This window comes from Callorhinus ursinus, unplaced genomic scaffold, assembly GCF_003265705.2.
Source record: "Callorhinus ursinus isolate GAN/ISIS: 27379988/994484 unplaced genomic scaffold, GSC_fseal_2.0 scaffold11, whole genome shotgun sequence".
In the NCBI taxonomy this organism is placed as follows: domain Eukaryota; kingdom Metazoa; phylum Chordata; class Mammalia; order Carnivora; family Otariidae; genus Callorhinus; species Callorhinus ursinus.
In genome coordinates this window covers 37,356,127-37,372,829 of record NW_027397073.1, presented here as the reverse complement: position 1 = coordinate 37,372,829, position 16,703 = coordinate 37,356,127, and the positions used below count along the sequence as shown (strand labels likewise).

The 16,703-nt window shown below is 41.3% G+C and overlaps 1 protein-coding gene across 26 annotated transcripts in view; it reads left to right on the top strand.

The window, feature by feature from the left end:
* The window catches only part of DTNA (dystrobrevin alpha), a 338,390-nt gene that overhangs the window by 223,802 nt on the left and 97,885 nt on the right, over positions 1-16,703 (top strand). For all 26 annotated transcript variants that reach the window (XM_073898312.1, XM_073898313.1, XM_073898311.1 and 23 more), the window contains one exon: positions 4,924-5,004. In XM_073898312.1, coding sequence (XP_073754413.1) covers positions 4,924-5,004 — 81 coding nt within the window. The remainder of the gene's footprint in view (positions 1-4,923; positions 5,005-16,703) is intronic.

The window sequence follows — 16,703 nt, the reverse complement described above, 5'->3', positions numbered from 1 at the left end:
AAAGAAGAAAGAAAGAGAAAGAGGGAGAGAGAAAGAAAGAAAGAGAAAGAAAGAAAGAAAGAAAGAAAAAGAAAAATGTAGGAGGGAGGAAGGGAGAGAGTGAGGAAAGGAAGGACAGAGAGGAAGAGAGGAGAAAAATCTTGGAAGGAAGAACAAAAGAAAGGAAAAACAGGATTTGTAGAATATAGCAGTGTGATCAATCAGAATTTCTTTTTTTTTTTTAAGAGAGGAAGAGATGGGGGGGGGGATTGTGGGGCCCGACACAGGGCTTGATCTCACAACCCTGAGATCATGACCTGAGCCAAAATTAAGAGTGGTACACTTAACTGACTGAGCCACCCAGGCAGGCCTGTAATCAATCAGAATTTCTTAACTGCATCTTTGCTTTCGCCTTTATCACTTTCTTCCAAGTATGACATGGGTATGAGAGATTTGAGAAGATGGCACAAGAGCATCAAGTTGCCTTAAGTGAATTAGCTTTACATTTTTATTCTGAAAAGTTTCAAATATATACAGAAGTCTAGAAAATAATATTCATCTCCACCCTTAATTATTTACCCCAGCCCCCTCTATATTATTATGAAGAAAATCTAATACATTAGATTTTAAATGAGTTGTATCTATATGTTTTAAAGAATTATATCCCAGTGATATAATACTAAAAGGAAAAATACCATCCGTTTTTTTTCCAGAAATAATTAAGAGGACATTGCAAAAAAGAAAAAATAGGGAAATACTATACTCATTTATTTTTGCTATACCCATTTTTTATTAAAAAGGGAGAATATAGATTCTTGAGCATCTACGGCATGAACTTTTAAGTTTTATGATAAGATGGATTTTTTTTCAGATCATATAATAAATATAGTGCTAATCCTAGATATTTCAACATGCTAAGAAAAAGGATTGCTCTACTGACTTCTTTATTCATTTATTAAAATTCTTTTTTATAAAGGAATTAAGTCAGCTAATTTCCCTTTTTAATAAGGCTACTAGACCAGTAGCTCAGGAAAATACTATGGCATAAAAATGAACCTTAGTTTCAGCAAGATACTGGCAAAGTCTCTTACAGTGTGCTTGTATTGGAGAAATGTAAGCTGAATCACTACAATTAGGTGGATTTATAGTTGGGTGTAACCATATCTGCAGGAATAAGTATTGGGTCAACCTGGAGGACAGCTTCTAGTAGCATACTAGAAGAGTCTATTTGTGGCCCTGTTCATGTCCTTGGTTTTAACCAACGACTTGCACACAGAAGACATGTGACTACTCCCATGGCAGGCTACAAATTTGTAGACTTTTGAGAAGAAAGACCACACATGTAAAACTGAATTAAGTTTATGGTTTACTGGGGCAGAGACAAATAAATTTATTTTTAAAAAGTTGGTTAAACAGAGCAAGAGCCAGTGCAGCATGTCTCAGTTCAGCTTTTTTGGGTCCCAGAACCATATGGATCCTGTGGTTGCCACTTAACATTGTTTTGTGCAAGGTGGTGTGAAAAGCTAATGTCTGAAAAGCTAAGTTTCATTGCTCACCACATCCTGTCTGATATTCAGGGCTTACATCCTCAGCCAGGAAGATTTATACAAATAGGAAACATCAAGAAACCCTCAGACCCCTTCCTGACTCGAACAAAACAGAGGGTCAGTTAAGTCCACATGGTGATAGGACAGGGAACGTGGTCAGTCTCCTGTCCCTAAGTATCATCTCTGTGCCCCTCTTGACTACGTGCAGGAGAGACACACCTTTGCCAAATTGCCCCTAGGACCTCTGTGAGAAGGAGGTGCCAAGGAGCCACAGTTTCTGTCCTCGGAGGATACGGTCTTGCTGGAACTAAGACATTTAATTGTGTGCGACATGCAGCCCTTTGATACCTGGGGCTTATCATTATTCTTCCAGAACTTACACAAATAATCTATGTCCCTAATGTCTTCTTTAAAGAACTTATTTACAGATATTGAGACTCTCTTGAATGTTGAGCCAAGCTCAGCATCAATAAAAATACATCTTCATCCAGAGGAAAAGGCAGATTTAGTGTTCAGGGATTTCTGATAGTCTCTCTGTCTCTAGAGAGTTCATGTTCCACAGAAGCCTCTCAGATTTACAGAGGACACGAAACTGGGAAGTCCCTTTGAAATGCCAGTGGCAAAATCAAAATTTTTAGAATGGTTACAAGCACGAGCTAAAAATTAAAAGAAACTAACCAGATAAATACAACATCCTACCTTTAGCCTCCAAATAAGCATTTAAATCAGAAAAATCTGATCAGATGTAGGTCCATATGATTTTTTAAAACCCGCTTTTTAATGAAAAGAGCCAGAAGAATGAGCCATTCATTTTTTTTAATTGCATTAGTAAGTGTCCTTATCAAAGTTGGTAATGATTCCTTTCTATATATTCTATATAGGCGAGGCAATAACTGTGGCATTTGGGTTAATTTTGTATATCTCATTTCGAGGAGATATGAGCCAGCCAAAGAGCAGGAAGACTAGAATGGATAAAGGTCTCAAAGTCATGTCTGATGATAATGAGAATCATAATAGCAACATGCATGTATTGAAGCCCTATTGTGTGCCTCCCTCTGTGGTAGACATTGTGCTTGAAATGGCTGTAGAATTGAACCTCTCCAATCTAAAAGGTCAAGAAGTTATGATCCCAGCTAAACTCTAAACTCCATGATGACAGGGGCATTTGTACATAATCTTCAGATGGTAATGAAGATGCTGGTCATGATCATGATAGCTGCTTCCCAATGTGTGAGAAATAAATTATCAAGTGGCAGGGAGAAAAGCATATGTATATCCAGAAAGGATCAAATGGATTGAACTTATCAGGATGCAAATTAAAACTCAAATATAAAAAAGAAATTTCTATCACTTATTGTTGCTCAGAAATGGTATAAGAAATCTTTTAAGGAGTCCCATCTGCTATTAAGTGCTCACTAGGTACAAGCTTCAGACATTATGAGCCGGTAAAACTGATGTTGTTACCCCCATATACATGAAGAAATCAGATACCGAGTAAAAACTTGTCAAAGTTCACACAACTAGGAAATGAAAGATTAAGGCTTACTGACTTTAAAGTTCATTTATTTTTACTAAGTTATAATCATCCCTATCTTTGAAAATAATCTTATATGGCCATTGTGCCCATGTCCATCTCTTGAGAGCATGTTTAAGAGAATTCCCGCCCTGGGTGAGGGTAGGCCCTACCTATCTCTTTTGATCCTTCAAGCACTGTGTCAATGAGCCTGTTTGTCAAGTAATACACTCTCGTAAAAATAAATATTTAATGATCTGCTTCATAAAGCTATAAAGTAATGGGAATATTGATATCATTTTTAAATGAATCTAAAGAGACCAGTTTGATTCAAGGGGATGCTAAATGCTCCCAATGCAAGACACTTGCTAATTCATCCCGAGTTTCATTAAGAAAGCACTTAATTGACCTCCTAATATACTTATTTCTAGGCCACTTCATTTACTTGCTACCCTAACTATTCTATTTTGAAACACTTATGTAGCACTTTTACTGGTAAAGTTCAACACATGTCAAAATATAGCTCCGTGTCTTTATATCTGTTACGAACTATAAACGTGGGCTTAAAGAAAGCCAAATATTTGGAAGCAGAGAAGAACAGACATTTGTTGAAAGTCTGCTATGTTCTAGACACAATCTAGAGACCAACTCATTCAGAAAAGGGTAGGAGGGTCACCAGGAACTCCAGTGTGGATGTGGCAAGCAGCCCATCTGCAGGGCATTGTGAGGACACCAGCCCGAGCCTGGCAGAGGTTCCAGATAGAGAGTCGTAGGAAATATTACTGGGTTGGTGGCATGGAAAGAACACACAGAGGGGCTTGGATTCTCAGCAGAACATTCAGACCTGGTGAGCAGCAGAAGCCATGCTGGATTCTTGAGTAGAAGTGTAGAATGAGGAAAGTAGTTCAAGAATATGCGGACCATGCTCTCTTTAGAGAGGAACGGGAAGCCTCAGTATAAGAAAGAGTAGTGGTTATTTTTGGAAAGGAGTCTCCTCTGAGGTTGACAGGAAGGTTTGCAGGATACGCACTAGTAATACTAATGAATACACAGCCCAAACTATGTGCCAGGCAGTGTTCTCTGTGCTTAGGTGTAGTCACGCATTTGTCTTCTAATTCCGTGAAATAAGTAGTAGGAGTATCATCATCCCCAACTTCCAGATGAGAAAACTGAGGTTTCTAAAAGCAGTTGACCTGGGCACCTGGGTGGCTCAGTCAGTTAAGCATCTGCCTTTGGCTTAGGGCATGATCTTGGGGTCCTGGGATCAAGCATCCACCCCCCCACACACACACCCCCCACAGACTGTGCTCAGCGGGGAGTCTGCTTCTTCCTCTCCCTCTGCCCCTCCCCCCTACTTGTGCTCTCTCTCCCTCTCCTCCCTCTCTCTCTCTCAGATAAATACATAAATAAATAAATAATCCTATAAATAAAAAATAAAAATAAATAAAAGCAGTTGACCTAAGGTCACACAGGAGAGATACCCCATATTCAGCGAGTGCTCACCTCGCAGCCATATTCTGAGGACCAATCACAGTGCATTTAAAATGGTTATTTGATGATACTGCTATCATCTTGCTATTTAAAGTCACAACTTGAGCAGATTGTTCTCGGAAGTGGAATACACCACAGGACTGAGGTCGTGTTCCTCGGCCCATGAACATGGTCGACAACCAACGTGCTGGCTACGTGTGCTCTCTTCCCCTAGAACCTGAGGGATATGAGGCAGACCTTTTCAAGTCTGAAAGTTATATTTGTATTCTAATAAAAATAAAAATCAAGTTAAGTGAATGGGTTATAATATCTATTGTCGTTTTCCTTATAAATATTACAAATCCCTTTCCACACACATGGCATACCATATGTGTACTTTTCTCCCCCTACCAGGGGCTCAAGATCTGGATCGTATCCGACTCTCCACCTACAGGACAGCATGCAAGCTTAGGTTTGTTCAGAAGAAATGCAACTGTAAGTATGCCAGTTGTTTGGACTAATTACCCTCCTGAGTCCTATAGTTTACGTTTGTTACTTTGTTTATTAAAACTGGTTGTCTTGTAAGTGTTGATAAAAATATGTTTACACAGCAGTAAAGAGTATCACGATGCACAAATGGCAGAGAGACTATCCATAAATAATTCTGAAGGCTTAATTGCTCTTAACTGCTAAAGTATTGAAATGGATAAGCCTCTGGATATATATGGAAATCCTGTCCTTGGGATGGTTTTTGTTTTTTTTTTTTAAGATTTTATTTATTTATTTGACACAGAGAGACGCATTGGAGAGAGGGAACACAAGCAGGGGGAGTGGGAGAGGGAGAAGCAGGCTTCCCGCTTGAGCAGGGAGCCCGATGTGGGGCTCCATCCCAGGACTCTGGGATCATGACCTGAGCCGAAGGCAGACGCTTAACGACTGAGCCTCCCAGGCACCCCCTTTTTTCTTCCCCCTTGGGATGGTTTAAATCTGGCTGGATATTTTTCTTCTTTTCTCTAGCCTTGGTATTGTCCATGCAGTGCCATCAGAATGGTTTCTACAAACATTATAAAACATCAGATATTAAGTCCTCTTTATATCTGTGTTTCCCTCACAAGTGTAGAAAAATGTTTACAAGCTCCTGGAAGGCACAGAAGTTTCTCTCTGAAGCTACAAAATTAGCCCTTTGTATCAGAGTATTAACTACATTTGCCTACATCAGACCACAGCATGAAAAGAGGCAATAATACTTGAAGAAACAAAGGAAATTGCTTCAACTTGTTCCCAAATTTTTTAAAATGTCAGCAGCCACTGACCACTGACCAGGTCACTAATCACAGCAAGCCGTTTGCGTCTTCTGCTGCATCACTGCCCCCATCGGATCCCCACATCCATTTTTCTGGAGAGCAAAATTGCCTCATAGCTCATGTAGATGAACTTACTCTTTTCTTTTTGAAAACTGACTGCTGTAAAAATTAATAACTGTTCTCATTTTCTAATTAGTATTGGATGGATTAGAAAAATGAAAGCCATAATGTTCTCTTGAGTACTTACACACGGTTTTTGCATAAATGGCATAGGACTTAGACACAGTGAATGTGGAAACTAGCCATTTCCACACCTCTACCCTCCCGGAGTCTCCAGCCAATGTTCCATGGGGCCCTGGGCAGGCCAGCCCCAGCGCCAGGCTCCCCAGATCATGACTATGCAGGTGGGCAGGCAGTGAGTGGTTAGTCTTCCAGTTGCTCATCTATAGCTTATTCCTCAGCTTCAGTGGCTAGAAATGGAGCTGAAATTTGGGGCAGGAGGAGAAGGGGCTAAACACAGGTTGGCCAGATATCAAAGACATGTTTAACTCCTTACAGGAAGCTGAACCCATCCAAAAAAAAGGGCGGGGGGGTAGAGGCAATGAGAAGAGCACTACAGATGTGGGAAGGAATCTGTGGATGTACTGCAGCCCTGAGCATTGAGGAGTCTATAAAAGGTTTTTCGAGGGCTGGTATTAAAGGACAAAGAAGAGGCTCCCACGAAAAAAAGCTTTTCTCCCTCCCTCAACCCTACCACCCATATTCAAACAAAAGGAAAAGTCTCCAAATATTCAGCAATGAAAAAGTGATAGGATCCTCCTACTTTCTTTCCTCATCACCACAGGATGGAAGGGAGAGGAGAAAGAGCAGGAACGGGGGTTTTCACCCCATAGAGTTTTGCCAAGCAGAGCTTCCTTGGGTCCTTTCAGCAGAGATAGGGAATTGCAAAAATGAGTTACAAAATAGTAGGGATGAACTAAAAAGTAAATAAACAATAAAGAAAAGGAAGGATGGGAGGGAGGGAGAGAAGGAAGAAAAGAAGAGGCAGTGATTTGGCAGCCACCCCTGCAGCCAACATTACAAAGGCCCTAACTAGCTCCAGCAACCATGGGCCGTGTCGTATTCCTCCCACTCACAGGTAATGGGCCTTTCTCATTCTTGGGCACCTCCTTTTCCTCTTCCTGTTTAGTGCTCCTCAGCCTTATCCGACATCCAGAATCATGTCATAGTCACACTGACCTCCTTGGAAAGCAGTGAGGAAAAGAGTGCGAGTCCATCCCTGGGGGAAACTAGAACTTCTGTACTTGTCTAGTTGTCCCTCAGTGCATCCATGCACTTCCCTTTTAATTTAGAAAGCTTATAACGAGCTCCTACTGCGTGTTCGGCCCTGTGCTTAGGTGCCTGGGATAGAGCGATGTGAATAAGATGTGACCTCTGCCTTAAAGTTGCCCAAAGTCTAACTGGGTTAGACTGGATGGAATTTTAAACAGACCGCTAACACAGTATGGAAGTGTAATGGTAGGAATGTGGGCATGGTGTTGCGGGAGCACAAGGAGGTAGTGCCCTATCTGGGCGCGAGGGCCAGTAAGAGGAGTTTCCTAGAGAAGAAGACATCTAGCCTGATTCTTACAGAATTGGTGGACATTACACAGAGAAGTGTTATGCCCAACAGACTTATTTTAGGATGAGGAAAATCTCTTCTTGGCCTTTTGGCTAAGATCAAGTATAGGATGAGGAAAATATTACATTCTCTACAAACTCTACAAAAGTAAGGCTTAAGGAAGAGAAACAAGCAGGTTTGGAACACTCTGCTAAAATTAAGTTGCTTTTTAAAATTGTTTCTATCTTGAGCAAAAGCATTAAATGTAGGCACGGTATGTGTTTGCTGAGTTTTCCTTCTTGACAACAAATCTAACAGTTGTGATGTGAAGGAGCTTGCAAAATGTTAACACGGATGTTTTATCTTAAAGGTAGAGCCTTCTTTTTCAAATAACCAGGACACTGGTGTTTATGTGACATAATATTAGTCAACATTGAACGTCTACCCCTGTATTAGAGGAAGGTCATTTTTGTCTGCAATAAAACCTAATCCCCCATAAATTATGGTACCTTAGAATGGAGTTTTACTCTACAATAAAAGAAATATGAAAAAAAAAATCCAGGCAGTGTATTTATAAGTATATTGCTTTATAGGAAATTCTTACATAGCGTTTACTTCATAGAAATTGATGGACCTTAATGGAGAATAGGTTATTTTTAGGTCCAGACCTTATTTACAGGTAAAATTGATGTTGGGTATTAACAAAACAAAGCTTAAAAACTACATGGTAGAGGGGGAGAAACATAAAAACTGACACTTGTCCATCACCTAGAAAAAAAATATTGTCTGGATATAGCATGGAGTATATAGACTTTCAAGAGATTTTTTTTTTCTCTGAGTTCAGACAGCAGAAGTGTTAGTTAATTACCTATATTTCTGTCCCCACAGCCCTTGCCTACTCTATGTTTTCCTATATAGAGCCCTGATTCCTATCACTGACATTCATGTTCATTCCCTCTAAAGCAATTCCTGATGGATGCTGAGAATAACTGCTTCTCAGGGTTGAAAAAGACTCCATAGAAGAGGCCAGAAAACTGTGACTTATGCACTAAATGCAGCTCAGCACCTACTTTTGTATAGATTGTGAAATAGGAGTTTTTACAGATGAGTATTTGTAATGATTTTAAAATAGGGAACACTACTTATAATCCCAGTTAAGCCAAATGTTGTCCTTCCCCCCACAAATTCCAGGCTTCTCCTTGGTAAACAAGCATTGGAAAAAAATTGCCCTCCATTATTATATTTTTAATTTCATTAGAAAAATGTGTAAATTCGTTTTCTTTCTTATTATATATATGCCAGCATAATATTTCCATAATATCACTATGTAATCTGGTAGTGCCCCTCTGTCCACACACAAAAAAGACATTTACCAACCTCTGTTATAAATGAAAAATTGTGAGAAACCGTCTTTTCTTTTTTTCAAGCAAAAGATTCTTTATTCCTTCGACTCTTCTCCATGGGATCTATTTTTCAAGTCAGCTTCTTCCCCTTACCATTCATTTTTGTACCCTATCATAACCTCCCTCCCCGTACCATGACTAGTACATCCCCCAATGGAACAAAAAGATGGATGCCCTAAAAATTAGGGGACACCAAGTTGGCAATTTTATTTTCTAGGAGGAATAGGACAGAATGAGGAGGATACACACAATATTTCTAATTCTGCTTGCTAATCAACAGCATTATCTTTAGCTTCCAGGTTTCCTGAGAACTTTCCACAAAAATAAATAACCTATATGCCATCTCTAAGGATGTGCGCAACGGCAGCATCTCAGCCTTTGTTTTAAACAAATAACTATTTTCTGCCAGAACATTATTTCCTCGGTCAGCACTGACATGGTTAATGATCCAGATACCCTGTAATGTCAGCAGATCTTTTTTCAGAAATTACTTTGGAGTCAATGGAATGCAGCCTTAAGTTCATGAACAATAAAAGGGAACAAGAGAAATAAATCAGAACTCTCGAATCCCTCCTGTTTAATAAAGGGAACAAAAGTAAGGAGGCGCCTTCCTTTAGTTCTTCTGGTCACAGTCTGAATTTTCTGTCACTCATATCAACTAAAATTTAGTTAAAATTTTGCTTAAAAGGAAAAGAGGAGGAAAGGTATATATTTGTATCTGAGCTTTCAGAGTTTCTCAAATATCTTCCCTCTAATAAAAGAAATATAAGTATTCCTCATCTAGTTATAGAGTTAGAATTCATGCTTTTGCCTTAATGCTCTAAACTCCTTTCAGGGTTTCTAGAACCAAAAAAAAAAAAAAAAACAGAAAAGAAAAATGTAGACACCTGTTTACCTAAAGGCTTCTCTATGACTGTGAAATTAACCCATGTGAGTGCTAGATACGTGGTGGGTCCAGGAGGAATATTTTTTTATGAGTGAGTGAGTAGGCTCCACTAGATTCATTTTTCACCAGCCAAGTGATTAGTCTTATGCCTTCAGGAGTAGCCTTCAGATATGTTTTTTTTTTTTTTTAAGATTTTATTTATTTATCTTGAGAGAGAGCGAGCACAAGCAGGGAGGAGGGGTAGAGAGAGGGAGAAGCAGACTCCCCGCCAAGCAGGAAGCCCGACTCAGGGTTTGATCCCAGAACCCCAGGATCATGACCTGAGCAGAAGGCAGACGCTTAACCGACTGAGCCATCCAGGCACCCCGAGATATGCTTTTTTTGAAATAAATACTAATATCCCATTCAATTTTTTTCAAGTTGGTGTACCAGCATATTCCTCCTCTCTGCCATATTTTTAACTATGTGGATTTTGGGCTGCCTATATCCGTTTTCTATCATTACATAACAAATTGCCCCACACTTAGCTACTTAAAACAACACACATTTACTATCTTATAGTTTCTATAGGTCAGAAATCAAACACGGTGTGACTGGATTCTCAGCCTATGGTCTCCCAGGGTCTGTGGTTCTCATCTGGGGCTCAGGATTCTCTTCTGAGTGAAGTGGCTGTTGGCAGAATTCATTTCCTTGTGGTTGAAGGGCTGAGGGCTCCATTCCTTGCTGACAGTCAGATGGGGACTACTCCCAGTTCCAACAAGCCACCTGCATTCCTTGCCACATGGACCCCTAGATGTTTGCTTCTCCTTCCATGCCAGGCAGAATGGGTCTCTCTGATTTTCTCCTCCTCTGTGATCAGCCAGAGAAAACTCTCTGCTTTTAAAAGACTTATGTAGGGGCGCCTGGGTGGCTCAGTCAGTTAAGCGTCTGCCTTCGGCTAAAGTCATGATCGCAGAGTCCCAGGATCGAGTCACAGGACCAAGGCCCTGCATCAGGCTCCCTGCTCAGCAGGGAACCTGCTTCTCCCTCTGCCTCTCACCCCACTCATGCTCTCGCTCTCTCGCTCTATCTCAAATAAATAAAGTCTTTAGGAAAAAAAAAAAATAAAGGACTTATGTGATTAGGTCAGGCTCCCCCAGAAAATCTCCCTATCTTAAGGTCAACTCACTTGAGACCTTATTTACACTGGCAAAATCCCGTCAGCGCGGTACTTGAATTAGTGTTTGATTCAACAATGGAGAAGGTATGTCAACACTGAGGGCCAGGAATCTTGGGGGGTGTGGAGATGTGAAGAGGAAGAGGGCATCTTAGGACTCCGCCTACCACACCGCCCAGCATCGTGGACTTTTCTCTTTTCCAGATAATGACATGTAGAGCCTTGGGTGAAAAAAATAAAGTTTAGAGGAAATACTCAGGTGACAGAAAAGAGATCCCCAAAAAAGAGATGTGTCTGAAGGAGAGAGATAGGACTCTTCCCTGTCAAGGAGTCAGAAGGAAGAGCAGGAATGTTCAGTTAGGGAAGTAAGTGGCAGATGGCAAAGCCTTGGAGCATAATTATCTGTGCTCCAAGTGATTTTGATACATATTTTCACTCCTGAAGTTGAATCATTCTAGACACTTGTTTAGAATAAAGGGAAAGGCATTGCACTAGAATCTGACATTCTTAAAAACGCCCTGTGGGGAAGTTGGTAGGAGCAGCAGAACATAAACGCATTTGAGATGCCTTATAATATGGCAGTGGAAAACCTGCTCCTCTCTGGGCACTCTGGACCTATGGCAAAACTGTTTCCCCTTCATCAGAGCAAACTTCTGGTAGAACAAAGCTATGCTTTTAAGGGTCTGGGGCTTGTGATATGGGTTTGATTAAAGCTGCTTCTCCCTTTCCTTGCTTCTATTTTTAAGATCTTAAAGATTCAGAGCTTTGTTTTCTTGTTAGTATTTTTATTTTTAGAGAATGCTAGGAGGTTCGTCTTCCCAATCTGCTGCCCCTGCACAACCTATGAACTAAACTAATGCCTGTAGTCTTGTTTCTGGGTGTCTGGAGGGAACAACCATCAGCTTCCTTCCCTTCCTCCTGCTTTGGCATTAGACTAGGAAGCTGGGACCACTGAGCACTTTTACGCTCACAGTTTAGAAGAGGACCTCATGTTTACATGCCCCAGCCCGTTGGATAAGAGTGATGCGTACAGAGGAATGAAGGCCTTTCAAGCTTCCCAGCGCCATCCAGCAACTAAGATTCAGTGGCCTTCCCTTAGTGGTCTGCCAAGCTGTGTTCCTGGGAACCTGCTGGATCAGCCCAGAGCCAGTGAGCTGAGCAATGAAGGGACACCCAGAGGGTGCCGTCCTATAGCCTGGCTCCCAGGATCTTGGGGCTCTGGCAAACACTAAGAAGAAACCAAAGACAGTTGGGAAGACAGGAATGGAAGGATGGCCACTCCCACATAACCACCCCTGTGACCCATGAGGACTAAATCAAGGAGACTTTGTTGACATTTTGTTGATGTTATCAGCAGCCGCTCATTTATTTTTTCATTCAACAAATACGGACCAAGGCTAGCTGCATGCCAAGCATTATTCTAGACCATGGAGGGGGGGCGGTGGAGAAGGATGATAATATTCCTTAGTGTTGCTCAACATCGCTCGGCATCAGGAAAATCCAAATCAAAACCTCAATGAGATACCACCTCACACCAGTCAGAATGGCTAGAATTAACAAGTCAGGAAATGACAGATGTTGGCGGAGATGTGGAGAAAGGGGAACCCTCCTACACTGTTGGTGGGAATGCAAGCTGGTGCAGCCACTCTGGAAAACAGTATGGAGGTTCCTCAAACAGTTGAAAATAGAGCTACCCAACGACCCAGCAATTGCACTACTGGGTATTTACCCCAAAGATACAAATGTAGGGATCCGAAGGGGTACGTGCACCCCGATGTTTATAGCAGCAATGTCCACAATAGCCAAACTATGGAAAGAGCCAAGATGTCCATCGACAGATGAATGGATAAAGAAGAAGTGGTATATATAAACAATGGAATATTATGCAGCCATCAAAAGGAATGAGATCTTGCCATTTGCAATGACGTGGATGGAACTGGAGGGTGTTATGCTGAGTGCAGTAAGTCAATCAGAGAAAGGCATGTATCATATGACCTCACTGATAGGAGGAATTCTTAATCTCAGGAAACAAACTGAGGGTTGCTGGAGTGGTGGGGGGTGGGAGGGATGGGGTGGCTGGGTGATAGACATTGGGGAGGGTATGTGCTATGGTGAGCGCTGCGAATTGTTTAAGACTGATGAATCACAGACCTGTACCTCTGAAACAAATAATACATTATATGTTAAAAAAAAAAAAAAGAAGATAGTAGGAAGGGTAAAATGAAGGGGGGGAAATCGGAGGGGGAGACGAACCATGAGAGACTATGGACTCTGAGAAACAAACTGAGGGTTCTAGAGGGGAGGGGGGTGGAGTATGGGTTAGCCTGGTGCTGGGTATTAAAGAGGGCACATACTGAAAGGAGCACTGGGTGTTATACGCAAACAATGAATCATGGAACACTACATCAAAAACTGATGATATAATGTATGGTGATTAACATAACATAATAAAATTTTTTAAAAAGAATACAGTAAAAAAAATATTCCTTAGTGTTCAAATTTAGTATTAGAATAACCTCAAGTTTAGAATCTAATGATATGTTCTATTTATTATAAAGCTTCTGGTTTTGTGACTATCAAATAGTAGATACAATCTAAAATTTTGCTGTATCAGCTTATATCTAGCCTGTAAGTCCCCTGGGCAAACTGTCATTTTCTGAAGAAAAAAAAATTACTTATAAGTGTGGTGGTTAAAGAAATCAAATATATCTGTAGCTATTGAAATAAATTAGCTATTTCTATTTTTATTTATTTTTTTAAGATTTTATTTATTTATTTGACACAGAAAGAGAGATAGTGAGAGAGAGCACAAGCAGAGGGAGCAGCAGGCAGAGGGAGAAGCAGGCTCCCCACTGAACAAGGAGGCTGATGTGGGACTCGATCCCTAGCCCCCTGGGATTATGACCTGAGCCAAAGGCAGATGTTTAACTGACTGAGCTACCCAGGTGCCCCAAATTAGCTATTTTTAATCATTCATGGTGTTGGGCTAGGACTTCTGCTTTACCTCCTTTTTTGTCAGGAATTGTAAAGTTCTGTTCATTCCAGGTGAGGAGAGCATAGCACAAGAGATGTTAAATGGCTTCTCCTGAATAAACACCAGATCAAATCATATAATTGAGAACTCAACTTCTAACTTCCAAATATTAGCCAAATGCCATGGTAAACAGAGAGCCTGCTACAAAGCTAATAATGTATCAGCCCTGAGTAGCTTAGCTTCTCAAAAATAATAAACTCCAGTGTAAGATCAAGTCTGATGCATTTTAATTTCCAAATTCAACACTGCTGAATAGGACCGTGATATTATATCGTAGAGAAGGATAGGTTGAGGAAGAGTTATTTGACCACACAGAATCAGAATCTGTTTTGAACATGGTCATCATCAACATTTTCTTCTCATTTGTTATTCTGAAAGTGTTCAACCAGTGATACACGGGGACTTGGTTAGAATCAGTGCTTGAGCCTGTGTTTCCCAGAAAGCAGACTCCACAGCAAGGCTTTTGCAGAAGCCGCTCCTTTGCTGTTCCAGAGCGGAAGTCGAACAAGGGAGGAAAGCCAACAGACAGTGCAGGAACTTCTAAGGAACGTTCTGAAAGGCTCCAGAACTTTCCACCCAGGGGACACAAGGAGGAAGTCCTAATCTAGCTGCTCTGTCCTGCACTGGCCAAGGGTGGCCTCCAAGCATTAATCCCCCCGCACGTCTGGGTTGCCGTTGTGTGGGTGCTAGGTAGGTTCCAGGCGTTAGTGCCAGGGCATCGGAGGTTTGAAGCAAGAGCCTGCAGCCAAGTGCTGTCTGGTGGTGGCTGTGCTGAGCTGGGCAAAGTCTACACCATGCTGGTCACTCCCGCAGGGGCTAGAGAAAGGGGTGGAGCCAAGATTTTGAAAAGGTACAAAACAGGGGTCTGAAACATTGCCTCCTGTGTACCTTGGTTCCTGTGTTAGACATTTCCTCATCCGTGTTTTCTACGGCCTTTTAAAAAAATTTTTTTTTTTTTACAGAAGATACACTTCTCATATTCTTAACCTCACGTAAGATACCTGCAGATAATCTGCAGAGTAGCCCTCTAGAACCCCAAACACTAACCTAGCTCCCAAACCATTTTCCTACGCACTAGGAAACTGAGTCATAACGATTTTCTGAATGAGTGAATGAAATACATTTTCAATGTCTAATACCATTTTTTTTACTCTTATTGCAGAAGGACAATTAATTATACACAAATGGTACAGGGTGAGTGCAGAAAAAAGTGACACTTGCCCGTGACTGCTCCTTGCCTGCTCTACAGGGGCCCTGTGTACTTGGTCGGTCCGTGTTCATCATGACCAGACTGGCACCTGGTGCAGCGCCCCTGAGAGCAACAACTGGAAAGAAAAAGGGGAAGGCAGTTGCTCATGGTTGCCAGCTGTGGATGTTCTTTCTCTTGAAATGTCGCCTCTGGCGTCTAGGATTCTGGCCATCTGCTCAAGTCATACTGTGTAAGGAATAATGGAAGTCCTGTGGGAAACCATGCTCCATGAGTCTATTGAGCTTTCCTGAAACACTGAGGTAAAGGGAAAGAAAGCTTCTAGAGATTATAGGTAGTGACTGGCAAGCAGTAGGCACTCTACCCTGTTCCATTCACCGAGCACTGGTGAGCATCCAATTTGAACAAGGCATATGCAAGTAGCTGTGAGGACCACAAAGATGAACAAGACATAGTACACGTCTTCAAGTTCGTTATAATTTACTGCTGTGGTTCTTAAACCTTTCTCCTCATGCATCTTTGGGAGAATCTGATGAAAGTCACAGATCCTTTCCTTCCAAACACACATGACCCTAACCATAAAATTTAGTTCATCATTTCAGAGACCCTCCTCTCCTCTGAAGTTCAGTCAAAGGTTTATCAAAAAAAAAAAAAAAAGTGGAAGGAACAATGTGACCATTAGTAACTGTGAGAAATGCAGAGTGTCATAAATGATCTGATATAGGAAGTTGTCTGGGAGCAACAAACAGGAGAGCGTAAATCCATGTGAAGTTATCAGGGCTTCCTCAGGCATTCATGAGTGTAATACCTTGAAAGACAGTCACCTGAAGAGTGTACCTGATGAAGAGTATAATATGTCAGTGCAAGAAAGCCAAACGCATATTCTGGAATTATAAGAAGCCCAATGTGGCTGAGGCATAAGATTCTTGGAAAAAGCTGGAGGTGAATAAGAGATGAGGTTAAAGATTGGGAGACTGGACCGGTGCCTGGGTGGCTCAGTCAGTTAAGCTTCCGACTCTTGGTTTCAGCCCTGGTCATGATCTCATGGGTTGTGAATTCGAGCTCCAAGTCAAGCCCCAACTCCAGTCTACACTCAGCAGGGAGTCTGCTTGAAGATTCTCTCCGTCTGCCCCTCCCCCCACTTGCTCTCGCGATCTCACTCTCTCAAATAAATAAATAAATCTTTATAAATAAATAAATAAGGTTGGGAGACTGGAGTCCAAACATTGGTTTTCAAGCTTAAAAGCTTCGGTTTTACTCAATAGGTAATGGAGAATGGCATAGCCAGAGCTGGGACTTATACCATTTCTTAGGACAGATGAAAGAGGGCAGAAACTGCAGAGGAGTAAGAAGGCTTACTGTAAAAATCTATGTAGCAGACAGTAAAAACCCAAACTAGAGCACTAGAATGTAGGGAATGCTAAAGACATATTGAAGAAACCTACACAAACTGTCTAGTGAAGGCTAAAATGACTATCCAGAGGGAAGATAAAATACTAGATCCTCTTGCTTCTGAAACTATTAAATATATTCTGAGCAAAGTTAAAGACTGGCAGTGAGAAATTAGTTATTGTTCAGATCTTTCTTTTCATTTACCTTCTCTT